This window comes from Nothoprocta perdicaria, unplaced genomic scaffold (genome assembly GCF_003342845.1).
Source record: "Nothoprocta perdicaria isolate Ctin4 unplaced genomic scaffold, notPer1 scaffold_238, whole genome shotgun sequence".
In the NCBI taxonomy this organism is placed as follows: Eukaryota; Metazoa; Chordata; class Aves; order Tinamiformes; family Tinamidae; genus Nothoprocta; species Nothoprocta perdicaria.
In genome coordinates this window covers 117,853-132,410 of record NW_020455464.1, presented here as the reverse complement: position 1 = coordinate 132,410, position 14,558 = coordinate 117,853, and the positions used below count along the sequence as shown (strand labels likewise).

Below are 14,558 nucleotides of genomic sequence, written 5' to 3'. Positions count from 1 at the left end.
ATGGCGGCGCGGCCGCTCCTGCGCGCCGTCATCACGGGCCCGCCGGGCTCCGGCAAGGGCACCGTGTCCGCGCGCATCGTGAAGCACTTCGCGCTCAAGCACCTCTCCAGCGGGGACCTGCTGCGCGAGCACACGCAGCGCCGCACAGGTGACGGGCACGCGCGGGGGGCCGCAACGGCGCCGCAGGGCACCGCGCTGCCCCCGGCGCCGCCCGGACGCTGCCCGCACCCCCAGCGCTGCCCTAACGCTGCCCCCCAGCGCTGCCCCCCAGCGCTGCCCCCCAACGCTGCCCCCTGTGCTGCCCTAACACTGCTCTAACGCTGCCCCCAGCGCTGCCCTAACGCTGCCCCCCAACTCTGCCCCTAACGCTGCCCTAATGCTGCCCCTCAACTCTGCCCCCAGCGCTGCCCTAACGCTGCCCCCAAACTCTGCCCCCAACGCTGCCCGCCACACTGCCCCCCACACTGCCTGGCCTGGCGCTGCGCAGGGGTCCCAGGGGGGCTGCTGGCCTGGCCTGGCCTGGCAGTGAGAGCAGGAACTCACTGAATTTGTGTGGATTTGTGGGCAGTCTTCAAAATCACCCCCCCCCCTTTTTTTTTTTTTTTTTTTTTTTTTTTTTTTTTTTTTTTTTTTTTTTTTTTTTTTTTTTTTTTTTTTTCCCCCCCCTTTTTTTTTTTTTTTAATCTAATAAACAAGTTCCTGCTGGTTTCAGCATGGTTTCCGCTTGCGTACGGCGTTGCAGTTACCAAGGAGTGATGTCATTTGTAACCGCAGTACAGTCTTGGCTCTCTGAGATACTCCAAAAATACTCCTTCTGCTTGTTTTTATTTTTCATTTGTATTCATTTGCATCTTTTTGTTATTATTATTATCATATATATATATATATTTATGGTGTGCCAAAGGCTGCTTCTGTTTGCAGCTCTGATTTTCCTCATGGTGGGACTGAAAATCTGTTTTTAAGAACTGTACTTCATCACAGCCTGAACTTGTTCATTTCCAGCACTTTAAAACTGTGAACAGCTACGTTCATTTGTGGCTGTTCCACTCTATCACAGCTAGGTTACTGATAGTCATGGGTTTCTAAGCCTCAGAGCTTGTTTGAAGGTGAAGGTTTATCTGTATTGTGAAATGTTGTTTCTGATTTCCACATCTCTTTTCACACAGAGTGTGTTTGCTCTATAAGAACAGTGACATTGGCCTAGCAGATTGACTTTGCTATAGCTGGTTACCTATGGGTTAAATATTGGCCAAGGGCAACAGCTCTGCTGACATACCTTCAGACTTCTTCCTTTCCTGTTTGTTTGCGTTGATGTGGGTTGTATAGAGACAAAAAGGCTCAAAAAATAGCAACATAAACAAGAGAGACAGGAATTCCTAGTGAGACAGGAATACACATGAGAAGATGGAGCATGCTGTTTACAAAATGCTTTTGGAGTGGTAAAACCCCGTCTGTGAGGAGAGAAGCCAGTGGAGGGTGTCGGAGGTGGCTGCACCTGCTGCTCCCTGCCCCAGTGTGGCCGGAGGGCGCCCCGGTCCTGCGAATGGTCCCGGGGGGACTGCGGTGAACCCTGGTTATGGGGGCAGGTGGATGCTCTGGAGGGGAAAGGGGCAAAGAGAGCGCGTGGAGGAGCTCTGTCCTAGTCCGGGGAAGGAGGGAGTGGGCCACGGGAAGGGTAGAAGAGGCCAGTAAGGATAGGAGAGTTCCCAGTGCTTGGCAGCTGGATTGGACACCTAGATGTATAAATGACATAATTTCCCAGCACTTTGGGGATGCCATCTGGGTTTTCCTCCTTGTGAAGAGGGCCTTGGCTGTGGAGCRTGCCCAGCCGCGCCTCGCGCGGCCAAGCTGCAGCCCCCTCGCTCCTGTTCATCTGCAAAAGCTGCAAATAGAGATACTTTTTATCACCCGGGCAGGAAGGAGGGCTCCCTTGCCTTCCGCTGCAAAGATAGCCATGCCAAGGCCTGTACCGGCTTCAGACCCACCGGTACAACAGCAAAACGAAACACATCAAAACTCCGCTAGATCCCGCTCTCCCGCTACCACACACAAGAGAGAGAGAGAAAAAGAGACTAGTAAACGTTGTTATATTGTGACTATTTTAGGTACAGTTGTGACTCTTTTTTTTCCTGTTGTAATAGTTGACTCGGTAAATGGCGTGAGGCTGGTGGGGCCTGCGCATGGTTTTAGCCCGGTGGTAGGACCTGCCGTGTCGTAGTCCTGCTTTTGCTCCTGGGCTCATCTGTCTTTGCAAAGCGTGCAAGCACCACTTGTCTCCATGAAACTTGCCTTGCAAGTGTTCTTAGGTCCACACGGCTGGGGCAATACTGCACTGTAAATCAGTAACAGATTTTGGCAACAAGGGTGCATTTAGCTGCCTGGGAATAATTTTTTCTTCTTCCTAGCTGCTTTTGCAAGTGCATAGCTCTAAGGGCATTAGAGGAGTAAAAGAGGTTCGACCTGTTAACATCAAAGAAATGAGGTACAGAAAAAAAAAAACCTCAAAACCATTTTTTTACTTTGTAGCAAACCACACAATCATCCTCTATCCAGTTGGTGATGTTCTGCAGCTTTCAGTACTGAAGACCGATTCTCCCCCCTATTGTGGCAGTGTTTGAGGCCATACTGCTGCAAAATTGTCCTGTTTCTAAACTGTTTTTCAACATTTTCAGAACCTGTCTTTGGATGTGAGCACCAGTCAAGTTTCTACTTTTATTTATTTATTTATTTTCAACACCAGAGCTGCTTTCTGTATTACTTGTGTGCATCTATTGTTTTCCACTTACCATATCTAAAGACATGCTGGTGTACTAGTACTGCTACTGCATTTACTGTGTACTACTCTGCTGGTCTACTACTGCATTTTTTCAGTAGTGTCTCAAGCGGGGCYGTTGTTGCCTTCTGCTAAAAGCAGTCCTGTCTACTGGTAATGTGAGTCTATCCTATTCTCTCTCYTGTTTCATGTAGTTAAACTGGATCTGAATTAGCCAAAAGCAAGCTTTTGCATATCTGTAATTAAAACCAGTCTGGCTGCTATTCTGCATGACTTAGGGAGCAAGGTCCAGCTTTGTAGATCAAGGCTGTGGGGGCTGCATGCCCAGAAGACAACCCAGTCAAGCGAATCCCTTCACAGCTGTGATGCGCCCTAAGCTCCTGTGAGCTACAGCACCTTGTGCTGTTGATAGTGCAGGGGCACATACCACACAGTGTGGTCCCAGGGAGGGAGATGCCTGCACCGTGTTTTAGCTGGCCATGGGGCTAAGTGACTGCCGCTAAGGAGTACTCAGTTCCATGGGAAAATGCAAGTGAGTGCACGTTCCCATAAATAGTTTATAGCACTTATAAACATCCTCTTGCAATTCTAGTAATTGTGAAAACACTTCTCTGCCAAGCATGTCCCCACTGCGTATTGCTTTCCTAAATACCAAAGGGGTTTAATTTCCTCCTGAAGTCTTACGATCATATCCAGCCACTGTGCTTTACTGATAAYATAAACTTTTTCAGCAGGAAATCTGAGGCTGACATCTTAAAGGGCTTGGATCATTCTGTTTCGTCTTTTAAAGTGTTCTAAAGTTTTTAAAACTTTGGAAGTTTTTAACAGTGTCCCCCATTTTTGGTTTTGGAATCTCATATTTCAAGTACTTAAAATTATTTGAAGGGTGTGCAGGATATTGCCTTGTTGCCCTCAGCAAAAACACTGATCAATTAAATTAATATGAAAAATATTGGCAAGATCAGGTTCTGATCAATCACCTCTTTTTGAATTGCAGTGGGTGTTACTCTGCCTGCCTTTTTGGTCTGGTTTGACTTCATTTTGTGTCATGCCGATCAAAACAAATTGGAGCGTTGTGCCTTTTTTTTCCCCCTCTTGTTTGTTTGCTGGAGGTCACAGATACTGTAACGTTGACTTCTCCTGCTTTTACAGAAGTTGGAATCCTTGCCAAGTCCTACATTGATCAAGGACGGCTTATTCCGGATGAGATCATGACGCGAATGGTGCTGAGCGAGCTCAAAGGTCTGGAGCGATACGACTGGCTGTTGGACGGTGAGTTGGAGGGGCTGAGAACTGCGCTGCGAGGCTGGGGCTGCTTTGGGGTTGTCACACGCCAGCAGCTGTCCTGGAGTCATGGGAACTGGGCAGTGTTTGTTGGCAGCGTGTGAAACGTTTGGCGTTCAGTCTGCCCCTTTGGCTGCCAAAGGCATGCCGTGTGTCCTGCCAGTCCGATTCATGTTGAAAAAACCCACAGTTGAGCATTACAGAAAAATTCTGAAAGTGGCAAGTCCGATAATTTTTAGCTTTATTCTCACCTTAAGAACAAAGATTTCCTTCAAAATAGACATAGGAAACTTTACTTTTTAAAGCCTTTTCTTTTCAAAGTCTTTGGAGAAAGGGACATTGTAAGAGAAAGGAGCTTAATTATATAAGGAGGAGGGCAGGTATATGGTGACAAGGTTAATATGGAAAGGGAGTCCTGTAACAGCGGAATGCACAATAAACCAGAGAGAAAATGCCTTTGCCACAGTTGTAGTAACAGGCACGARCGGCCCCCGCTACCCCAGGCCATGGAGGAGCACAGTTGGATGTGTGACACTAAGATAATGTCCAAGCTGGATAAGAATTTTTTCAGATCTTAGTGACAATCTGTCTTACTAGATAAATCTTGGAAGTTGTTGTAGCTTTTTATTCTTTAAATAAAAATTCCACAGTGTTCCTTGTTCCCTTTCCCTTTATTGTAATTGCTTCTAGKGTAGTGATCTGTTGTGTTTGCTTTTTCTTCCCCATTATGTTCTAACATAGCGAGGACAACGGGTTTATCCCTTTAGTACACGGCACAGTGAAACTCAATAAACCAAAAGGCTGCAGATGTTTCCCCTTAGCTTTGGCTCCCAAGTACCTGTAGTTCTAGCCTTGGATATGGCTGTTCTGCAGCACAGCTGAGCACACTGACAGCTCTTTGAACAGGAGCATGGTGTGGAGAATGTAAGGGAAGAAATCCACTTCTCCTGCATACTAGCATGCTTCATAATCTGCACTTTTGGAAATTTCCTCTGTGCCAACATTCACAGAGACTGAGAGCATAATGAGCTCTATAGAAATGGCATTGCTRTGCTCAAGTAAGTTAACCAGAACATCTTCAGCTTGATAACCACAGCTGCACAAAAAGCCAAGACCAGCTAGGTCAGACCAAATGGAGCTACTAAGCTGCTTGTACGCTTACTTAGCAAAATGCACATTTCCACTGCTTAGAGGAAATGCTCTGTGAATTTCTATAGAAATGTGTCTGTAGGACACTGCTCTGTGTCCTGGAGAGTCATAGTGAATATAGAAATCTGAGTCATGTGCATATAGACAGGAGCTGCTTAAATTTATTTGCAGTATTACTAGGACACTTTTTTTTTAGGGTGTTTAGATTCCCCATAATTCATCRAGTTTTGTGAACAGTTTTCTGTATATTAAGGAAAAACTGTATGYAACAACTCTTAGTATAAGTTTCAATGACTTAATTCTCTTAAAACACTTTCTTTTGTAGAGAAGTTTCTCTTTATTAAGTCTCAAAATAGACCAATTTTCCAACTGCATAAATAAGGTCCACGGTGACAAAATAGCCTGTCAATAGCAAGAAAATCCAGCAGTGCTTAAGTCTTGGCTCAGCCTCTTCTGACATTTAGAAGCACTTCTACAAGATTACATGAACCCGAAAGAAGTTCAGCTTGATGACTGTGATGCAAACCAGATCCATTAGATGTAATGCATTTAATTACTTGGTACAATGTGCTAAGCAGGACATAGTACCCTTAAGACATTAAATTATTCTTCCTTGTTTTTTCTGTTGTTAGACTCTTTTGGCTAATTGCTTATACAGAAACATCAATAAATATTGATGATATTACTTGAAAAAATATAAAGGAAGACTTTCCTCATTTTTTTATTTACCTTTTAATCTATTTTTACCTATCAGAACTTGTCTTTGTGGAGATATGTACTTGTATAGTACAATAAAAATCCCAAGGTTTTAAAGAGCGTAAGTCTTTATGCAAAAGGTCTATGCATAGAAGAATTCTTCCAGTTAACTTGCTATGCAGTTATGCTGCATGTTCTGGAGAAGCTTTCACCATTATACTGTGAATGTAATGGTAATTATATGGTCAATTAATAAAAAGTACTTACAATTACCATTGATAATTTGAACAATTACTAAGATAGATTCTTTATGAAGTGCTTCATTTTCTTATTCCCATTCTTTTTATTCCTCCTTAGGTTGCAATAGGTTTATTGCTAACAGTATGTGCCCTTAAAAGCACTTCAGTAAAGCCACAGAGTCCACGGGGCAATATGTGTTGTATTTTGTGTTCAGAAAGAGATTCCTCTGCAGCCTAAGTGTTCTCACTGTCCTACAAGATTGACTGATACACTAAAGTCTTCCCAATTCTTCTGTTTGATGCAAAATTAATCCTGGACTGCCTCTGATAGATACACTGAGTTTACCACACTTCAATAAAGCAGATTWATTATGGTCACCTACTTAATTCAGACTTTTTCATGATGATGGAAGCAAGAGTTGTCACATGTTTCTAGATTGTTCAAGATCTCTCACCATGAAGTGCCTTAAAAAAATACCTGTTATTGTTCCACAATAATAATTGGATTAATTGGATACATATAATGTATACTCAATATTCTAATTCAGCATAGCTAACTGGTATTGAACACTTTCAACTGTAGGGCCTTTTTGCTTGTATTTACTTTTGGGGAGGTGATTAAATAAAATGTGTATGTGGAAACTGGGAGATTAACCAATTTGAGTGCAGTGATGCACCAAAAAATAACCTAAAAATCTGATGTTTCTTCAACCTTTACAGACAACAATGCAGTTTTTACTCTCGMGTGCCTGATCACCATTTTCCTCTAATAAACTGAATCCAGTTAATTTGTGTTTTAACTCTACCTTTTGATTTTTAGTGGCTTATGTTTGCCTTAAAGGTTTCCCTAGAACGGTTGCTCAGGCAGAAGCCCTGGATAAACAGTGTCAAATAGACACTGTGATTGACCTAGATGTGCCATTTGAGACCATAAAGTATCGGCTCACTGCACGCTGGATCCACCCTGCTAGTGGCAGAGTCTACAATCTCGAGTTCAGCCCTCCCAAAACACTGGTAAGTATACACATTATTGGTATTGGTGCTTTAGGGAAAAAAAAAAAGAAAAAAAAAAACTTGTTCATTTAACTAATTAAAACATTGTTTGCTGCAAGAAATGATAGCTCAGAAAAAGGTAGCTTGTTTTCCCTCTTAAGTGTGCAGAAGCTTCCTTTGCAACAGGCCTTGTCTCCTGGCATCACAGTGCCCATCAGCTGGAGGTCCTACAAGGGCAACTTGCTTCTTCTCTGCAGAATCATATACTGTGGTGCCCACTCCAGCGACTGCTTTGTAGGCTCTCGTTAACCCTGCTAACTGCTCTGGGAGACCTTCCTTTCCCTGTGCAGGTCTTGCACACTGGCATATCAGCCAGGCCAGTTCTTAGCCTGCTCTATTACTGCTGCCCCAAAGCCTGTATAGTCTAAAATGTGGTTTCCTTTTCCTTCCATGACAGGACTCATCCTTTAGTAGTTCACAGCTCAGTGTATTTCCTGGATATATATATGTCAGAAGTATCCACTTAATGTTTTCCCTGTATTAATACTTAATACTTACTTAAGTAAGTAATACTTACAGGACAGGCTGTTATACTGCAAAATTAGATGTAGAAATTAGTCAGAGAAAATTCTCAGAAAACAGATAAACAGATAAAAACAAAAATGTTTTGGCTTTAGATACCTTAAAGAGGTAACAGTTGTACTTTGCTACTTTCATTTTTTTTTTTTTTACTTAGACTAGCCTTAGTGAAAATGTGCTTGAGTTGCATTTTATCCTGAACTATAAATAACTGTTGTTGCACCGCATTTTCTCCTGGAGGCTCTGTCATGCTACATCAGAACCACAGGAGGTTCTTTTAGCTGAAGAAGTTTTGAGCAGTTACCTGAAAAAAGTTTTGTGATTTCAGTGTTACAGGATAAAAGGCCAGCTAAAGTAATAGGTAAGCATTGGAAGTGAGAAATTGGAAGCACATTATCCACACAGCTTACATATAGCTTAAAACATGGCATTTGATTCTTGGCTATTCTTAATTGAGACAGAACAAGGCAAGCAGCAACAGAGAATTACCCAATACTCCAAAGAGTGGGATTCAGCTGTAACAGCTTTCCTATAAGTAAAAGTTCGGTTTTCCTTTCATTAATTTGTATGCATGTGACAACATAGTAAAGCAATTTGCAGTATGCAAGTAAAAGCATTAATTGAAGCTGAACAGCTGAAATAAAGTTGTATTTACTATCTAGTAAAATCCCTTAATATCTGCAAAACCCTTAAATGCTTACTTTCTCAATTAGACTAAAAAGATTAAAGATTAGTGCTTTAGAATTTACACAGTACTAAAGGCTCAATACTTAAACTATTTCTTTCCTATTGATTGCCTCTACAAATGTCAGAAAGAAACTCAGAAGAAATTTAAGAAACTTAGATTCATTATTTTAAATCACTCTATTATGTAAACAAGGCAAGTGTGATCATATAAATGCATATCTAATACAATACATATGTTCTGCAATAAATATTCTTCATACTTTCCCAAGGAGGTAAGTTTACTAACAACCATAGTAACAGATTTTCTGAAACTGACTGCCAGAATGCAGGCAGGACAGAATATTTTTATGATTTATGTGCCTTTGTACTTGCAAGATCACTAATGCTTCCACTACCAATGTTAAATTAAATTTTCTTTAAGAAAATTCAAATCGTTGCAGTTTTGAGTTAGTAAGCAGGAAGGAGCAAAGAATGTCTCTGGTGGGCCAGACTGTACTTTGATGCATGATGATTTAATGCTCCTAAGTAACAGCAAGATTTTTTGCCATTTCATTGGGTCCCAACATCTGTGACAGCAATAACAGATAAACACCCTATTTAAGAATTACATGCTCAATCACATAAAGCACTCATGAGAAAGTGGAAGTGTTCTGTAAAGTAGGACTTGCCTACTTTGCCATAGCTGAGATCTTAACTCAGTCTGTTTACTCAGCCCTGCAAAAAAAAAAACAAAAATGCTGGACTCTTATGCCATTTGTTGTACAGTAACTGATACTTCTTCCACTGCATGACTTAACCATCAAATGGGTTTTTTTTTCTTTCTTTTTTTTTTTTTTACCTACATGTATGAACTTTGTGGAACAATTCCCAACAACCACCCCTTTTATGTGTGTTTTGTCTAAACATTTACAATATTCAACAAATGTTACGGTGCACAAGGTAATGAAATTCGTGTATTACTAAAATGTGATGTTCATAGCCAATACTGAGAAACTACTCCTAACTGAGAGACTTTAAAATTGAACTCTAACATCCCAGATAAGATATGGATGGTAGTCTTTCTCTCCTAAAGAGAAATCTATTCCTTGACTAATTGGGAAGTGATGATAATTTAAATAGGATGTAACAAAAAGCATATGTAGAAATAAAACTCAGTGTTTGCTTTTAACCATGATTAGGGAATAGATGACATTACTGGAGAGCCGCTTGTTCAGCGTGATGATGATAAGCCAGAGACGGTTACCAAGAGACTGCAGGCGTACGATGCACAAACAAAACCTGTTCTAGAGTATTACCGGTAAGCAGTAAAACACTACACCTCCTTCTGTGATAGCATGGCAAGGGACAGCTCTTTTTTCCATTGCAGAAGTATTACAAATGTAACCACGACAGAAGTAGCCGTACATATATCATCAACTCAGTAAGAAATAAAGCTGCAAAACAAATAAGCTTCCCATTGTTATTCACATAAAACCTCTTCAGGGAGTCAGCTAAGCAAAGAAGCTCTTTACTGCAGCAATATGAAGCTTTAGAGAGAGTCCTGTACATTATTCAATACATTATATATGATTTGAACAACAAACCTCTGTTTAGTAAGGTAACAGCTGTAGTACCTTTTTTTGGAAACTGTAACGTTATATTCTTTTCCTGGATGTATAAGCAAAAGAGTTTCTCATGGACAGTGTGCCAGAAAGTGACACACATAGAAAACCCATTGAGACTTTCAAAGCAGCTGTTTTTTTTGGAAAAACATGGCTGTACTGTGCACAGTGAACTAGCTACGCAGGAACACTGCTCATTGCACTGTGGAAGGATAACAGTCAGTCCGTATTGAAGACTGACTTTGTATAAACTCTGTCTTAATGTTGAAGCTGGTCTGCTGTGCAAATACATGGGTAATATGGATACTAGAGTACCAGAGGAAAGTCTAGAGAAGGTTATCCCAAACCAAACAAACAAATAAGAATTATTCTTTTTTGCAGTATCTTGATTTGTCTTTATGCTCATGTCATCCTCCATCATAGGTCTGTTTAGCACATTGATATTGTAGAAGACTACATGTTCTGTCTTTGAAGTGGTTAACTTCTGGACACTGTTCTGGGTCACGAGTGATTTTCCTGATCTCAGTAGCTTGGTGAAATGTGAAGTGAAACCGCCACTAAGCCTTACAGCAAGACATAGACCTAAACTATTGTAACTGATGACAGCTTATTTTACAGATAATTTTAACTACTAGAACTAATTTAAAACAACTTCATTGTATCTTCACATGTTTGTTTTCATGTATCTTTGTACTTCCCTGAGCTCTGGGGTATAACAACTTCACAATATCTGGCTTATTCAGTTATTTGAGTGTCATCTACGTGTCATCTAAGTGAATTGCATCTACTGTTTAACAAACTACAAAGGGTAAAAATAAGTCCTCTATGCAAAGCTGCTGGTTTCCTGAATCAATGTGGCTACTAGCTCACTATATGAGAAACAGTCATTCATGCCCAGTTCCCACCATTATAACTGCTCTAAGACCTAGATCGTGTTTGTATTGGCACACTTCTGCTACAGTAACCTTAAAAATGAGGTAGAGATCCTGGAAGGAATAGATAATTTGACTTTTGTTTTTTCTTTTCTTCCTTAGGGCAAAAGGGTTGTTGAAATCCTTCTCTGGAACAGAGACCAATAAGATCTGGCCACATATCTATGCTTTCCTCCAAACCAAGTTGCCAGATGTGAGCCAGAAAGATGCTGCTGCCCCCAGGTGAAACGAGGGCTAAATTCTGCTCATCTGTCATAGCACAGACCTGGTTACATGAGATTCAGCAATCAAGGGTTTCACTAAATAATGTGCCATACTGATCAATAATTTAAGTCTAATATTGTTCTCAGCTTATGTAGTGGTAACACTTTAAGTCTCCTGTGATCCTCACTTTAATTCAGTACTTTATATAAAAGATGTCTAATTTTTATAATACATTTACCAAAAAAGCTCCTCTTGTGTGTGTCTCAATCAGAAAATACTCATGGCTGGACATTTTGAGTGGTGTAGGGAATATTTCTTGAGAGCAGGCTACTACTTCAGAAAACAGCCTCACTATAAAGCACTTCTTCCTTCATGAACTTCCATGCAAAGCAAATGTAACGATTGGGAATCAAGTTTCTCAAATATGTGACTAGCTGGGGTCAGCCAGAACCTTTGGGGAACACTATTCCACAAAGAGTGGTTCAAGGCAGAAGCAGGCAGAGAGACAGGCTGACACCATGGAAAGAGTCACTTTCTTAGCTTTGCTTGCACTGAGCAGTGTAACACTATCAACTGATATTTAAGTTACCTGTGACACGTTATGGTTATGACTGGCCTTGTCCTTATTACATTCATCTTTGTGCACTCAGTATAGCTATCTTGCAGGTATGAGGAAAAAGACTCAAAGATAAGTAGCATATTTGGTAAATCCTCTGTATTTGTGCAGCTGCATAAGATTATTAGTAGAAAGAGAACCCAAAATGGAAGAGATTAAGTGTAATGTTAAGTGTGCAGCTAATCAATCTTGCCTAGTACAACAAATGCGACAGAAGTAGCTTACTTGTAGACATGGATACAAATCAGTAAYTTTTCCCTTACTGCTGATTGATAATAGTGTCGGCATTTCCAGTAGTCATAGACTGCTACAGAGTATTCAGTTTCATTGTAGTACTTGGTTCATATGGTTTACGTGATTTCACAGTACTGGTTCATGTCTTTTTGACCAGCTCTCATACCTGTCTATATATTCACTGCATAACTGGAATCACAAATAGCCACACTTATCAACTCAGCTGCTGTTTTCAGTGAACTACCCTGGCCACTTTTAGACTCAAATTGAGTTTCAGTAAAAGTTGCCAAAATGTGAGAACAAAATTACTGCATCCAGGTAACACCTGAAGTAGCTGCCTCCTTTTTCTAAGGCAGGTCTTGATCTCCTCTTGCATTGACTATCAAGAAACAGCTACACCAACCTGTGGTACTGACATTCAGATTTTTAATCATGTTAGCACTATCACTATTAAGCTACTGTCTAAGCATGATGGGCAATGTAGAACTATAAGACTTTTCTATTACCATGAATGAAACATTAGGGTAAGCAACTATTGCTCACTTTTTTCTACTTCAAGGAAAAACTGGCAACACCTTTATTAAGGACTATCTGTCCTTTCATCTTCAGTAATGCCGGAAGTTCAGTAACATCACAGCTGCAGACTGAGTGTAGAAATATACTTAAAAAAAATCAAGGTTAGAAATGATTGGCTGTCTCGTTCCAGCATAATACCCTGCTCTGCCACTTATTTCTATTTATGCCTTTTAATTTCCATAGAAACAGCTGTGCTTTGTTGACAGCCCACAGAGGTTTCACTTAACCCAGGTTGGAGGAAAATTGCATGATTTGAGACTTATTTCCACAAAAATCATTAAGCATCAGCCCCTAGAAACATCAAAAATAACTTCCAACAGACCAGGAGCCGCTAGATGAAAACAACTGTACCAGTAACAGTGGCGATAATTGTGACTCGCTGTGCTACTGGGGCCTCGTTGCCCTTGTACTTAGGGAGAGATGCACTTAACGAACCACCTTAGGTTATTGGTCCCCTGTAATTAAGTTAATTATCATGGAGAGTGCAGTTTTTACTTTCCTCTGGTGCGCCTGTCAAACATAACAAAATACACTCTCCTGAAGCCACTTACCTGCAGTTTGCAGCTGACAGATCTGCTGCCTTTCCGTTATCCTCAGTTTGCATCAGAACTGCTAGAGGAAAAAGCACCAGGAAAGAGTGCCTTAAAAACAGGCATTTCTACCAGTGGATAAGCAGCCCCTCTTTCTGCTGTTGCGTATGTACTAATACTTTCTGCAGCATGTACGAAAGACTTAAGACTTCTAGTCCACAGCTGGAAATAGCACAAGCTATTTTGAAAAGCAGCCAAAAGCTACGCTGGGTATCTACATTGGATACGTTGTAAACCTTACCACAATCATAGCAGTAAAGGATCAAGAGTTCATATCCATCTTGCTATTTCAGCTAGAAGTTCTCTTCCCTGCAACTGGGTATTCCAGCTGCAATATTCATTTTGTTAGAGGGGAGGACAAAGCTGTAGTAAGGTAGAAAAGCATGGTAGCATTTTGGATTGCTGAGGTACCTGGAAGGCCTCCTCTAGAAGCATTTTTTATTCTTTATAGACTCCTAAAACAAAAAGGTTTAAAAGATATTTCTCTTTCTCAATGTTTGAGCTGGCAATTACAGAAGCCAGTTTTAGAAGAATATAAAATAACTTTAAAATCCTGAAAGACACCCCTATGAGGATGTAATAAAGTTTTTTGTTGCAAGCGAAGAGCTTTCCTAAACCTAGTACCTTAAGTTCTCCCAGTCACCTTCAAATACTTCTCCCTATAATGGGATTTGGTTTAAAAAAAAAAACAAAAAAACAAAACAAAAAGTTCATTTGATGATTAAAAGGGGGGGCTGGACTCTCAAATATTATAAAACCCAATGCTCATAAACAGACAAGTGTTACTTGAATTTTAGGACAAAAGCTTTTTTTTTTTTTTTTAAATGAAAGCACAATGTAACATTTAAATCCCCTTAGAAGAGGTAGAAAGCCAGTGTTTTAATCTAATCCATCCAGGTCTGAAATACTGATACCAGATACTGATTTATTGCTATCAGTGATAATCAGATTTGAGAGCTTATAATGTCAGCAAGGTAGCATGAATACAGTTGTGATCTCCAATATTCATAAAGACATGTGCACATCTGTAATAAGACAACAGCAGATTCTAGCAAGAATCTACCACTTCTTGTAAACATTGTATTTGTGCAGAATTTTTTTTTTCCTTTATCGTACTTTGATTTCTAAAGTCACGAAAGGCAAGGTTAGTAGCAGAAAACACATCCAGTTTCACATTCGGCAATATATGAGAACCCTGCTCTTCAAGGACAACCAAAAACCTAGCAGCACATTTTCAAACAATATTACAAGTGTTTCTGGATTACCCACTCTTCAAAATCCCCCTCCCTCCCTCCCCCCAACAAACAAACAACAACAAAAAAAATCAGACTAAAAATAAAGTGCAGTACCCAGAAAAATAACGTCAAGAAAATAGCCATGTTTTCTTTTGTTTAAAAAAAAAAAA

At 40.6% G+C, this 14,558-nt stretch overlaps 1 protein-coding gene across 1 annotated transcript; it reads left to right on the top strand.

Annotated features, from left to right (window-relative positions):
* Positions 1-11,362, top strand: AK3 (adenylate kinase 3). Its single transcript, XM_026039697.1, has 5 exons — positions 1-148; positions 3,926-4,045; positions 6,983-7,155; positions 9,579-9,697; positions 11,036-11,362. Exons 1-5 carry the CDS (start codon positions 1-3, stop codon positions 11,157-11,159), a joined length of 684 nt encoding a protein of 227 aa, XP_025895482.1. The 3' UTR covers positions 11,160-11,362.
* The last annotated feature ends 3,196 nt before the right edge of the window (positions 11,363-14,558 follow it).

Coding starts and splice junctions, on each gene's coding strand:
- AK3 (XM_026039697.1), top strand. CDS start 1: ATGGCGGCGCGGCCGCTCCTGCGCGCCGTCATCACGGGCCCGCCGGGC. Junction 4,046..6,982: donor ATACGACTGGCTGTTGGACG/GTGAGTTGGAGG, acceptor TTTGCCTTAAAG/GTTTCCCTAGAACGGTTGCT. Junction 7,156..9,578: donor TCAGCCCTCCCAAAACACTG/GTAAGTATACAC, acceptor AACCATGATTAG/GGAATAGATGACATTACTGG.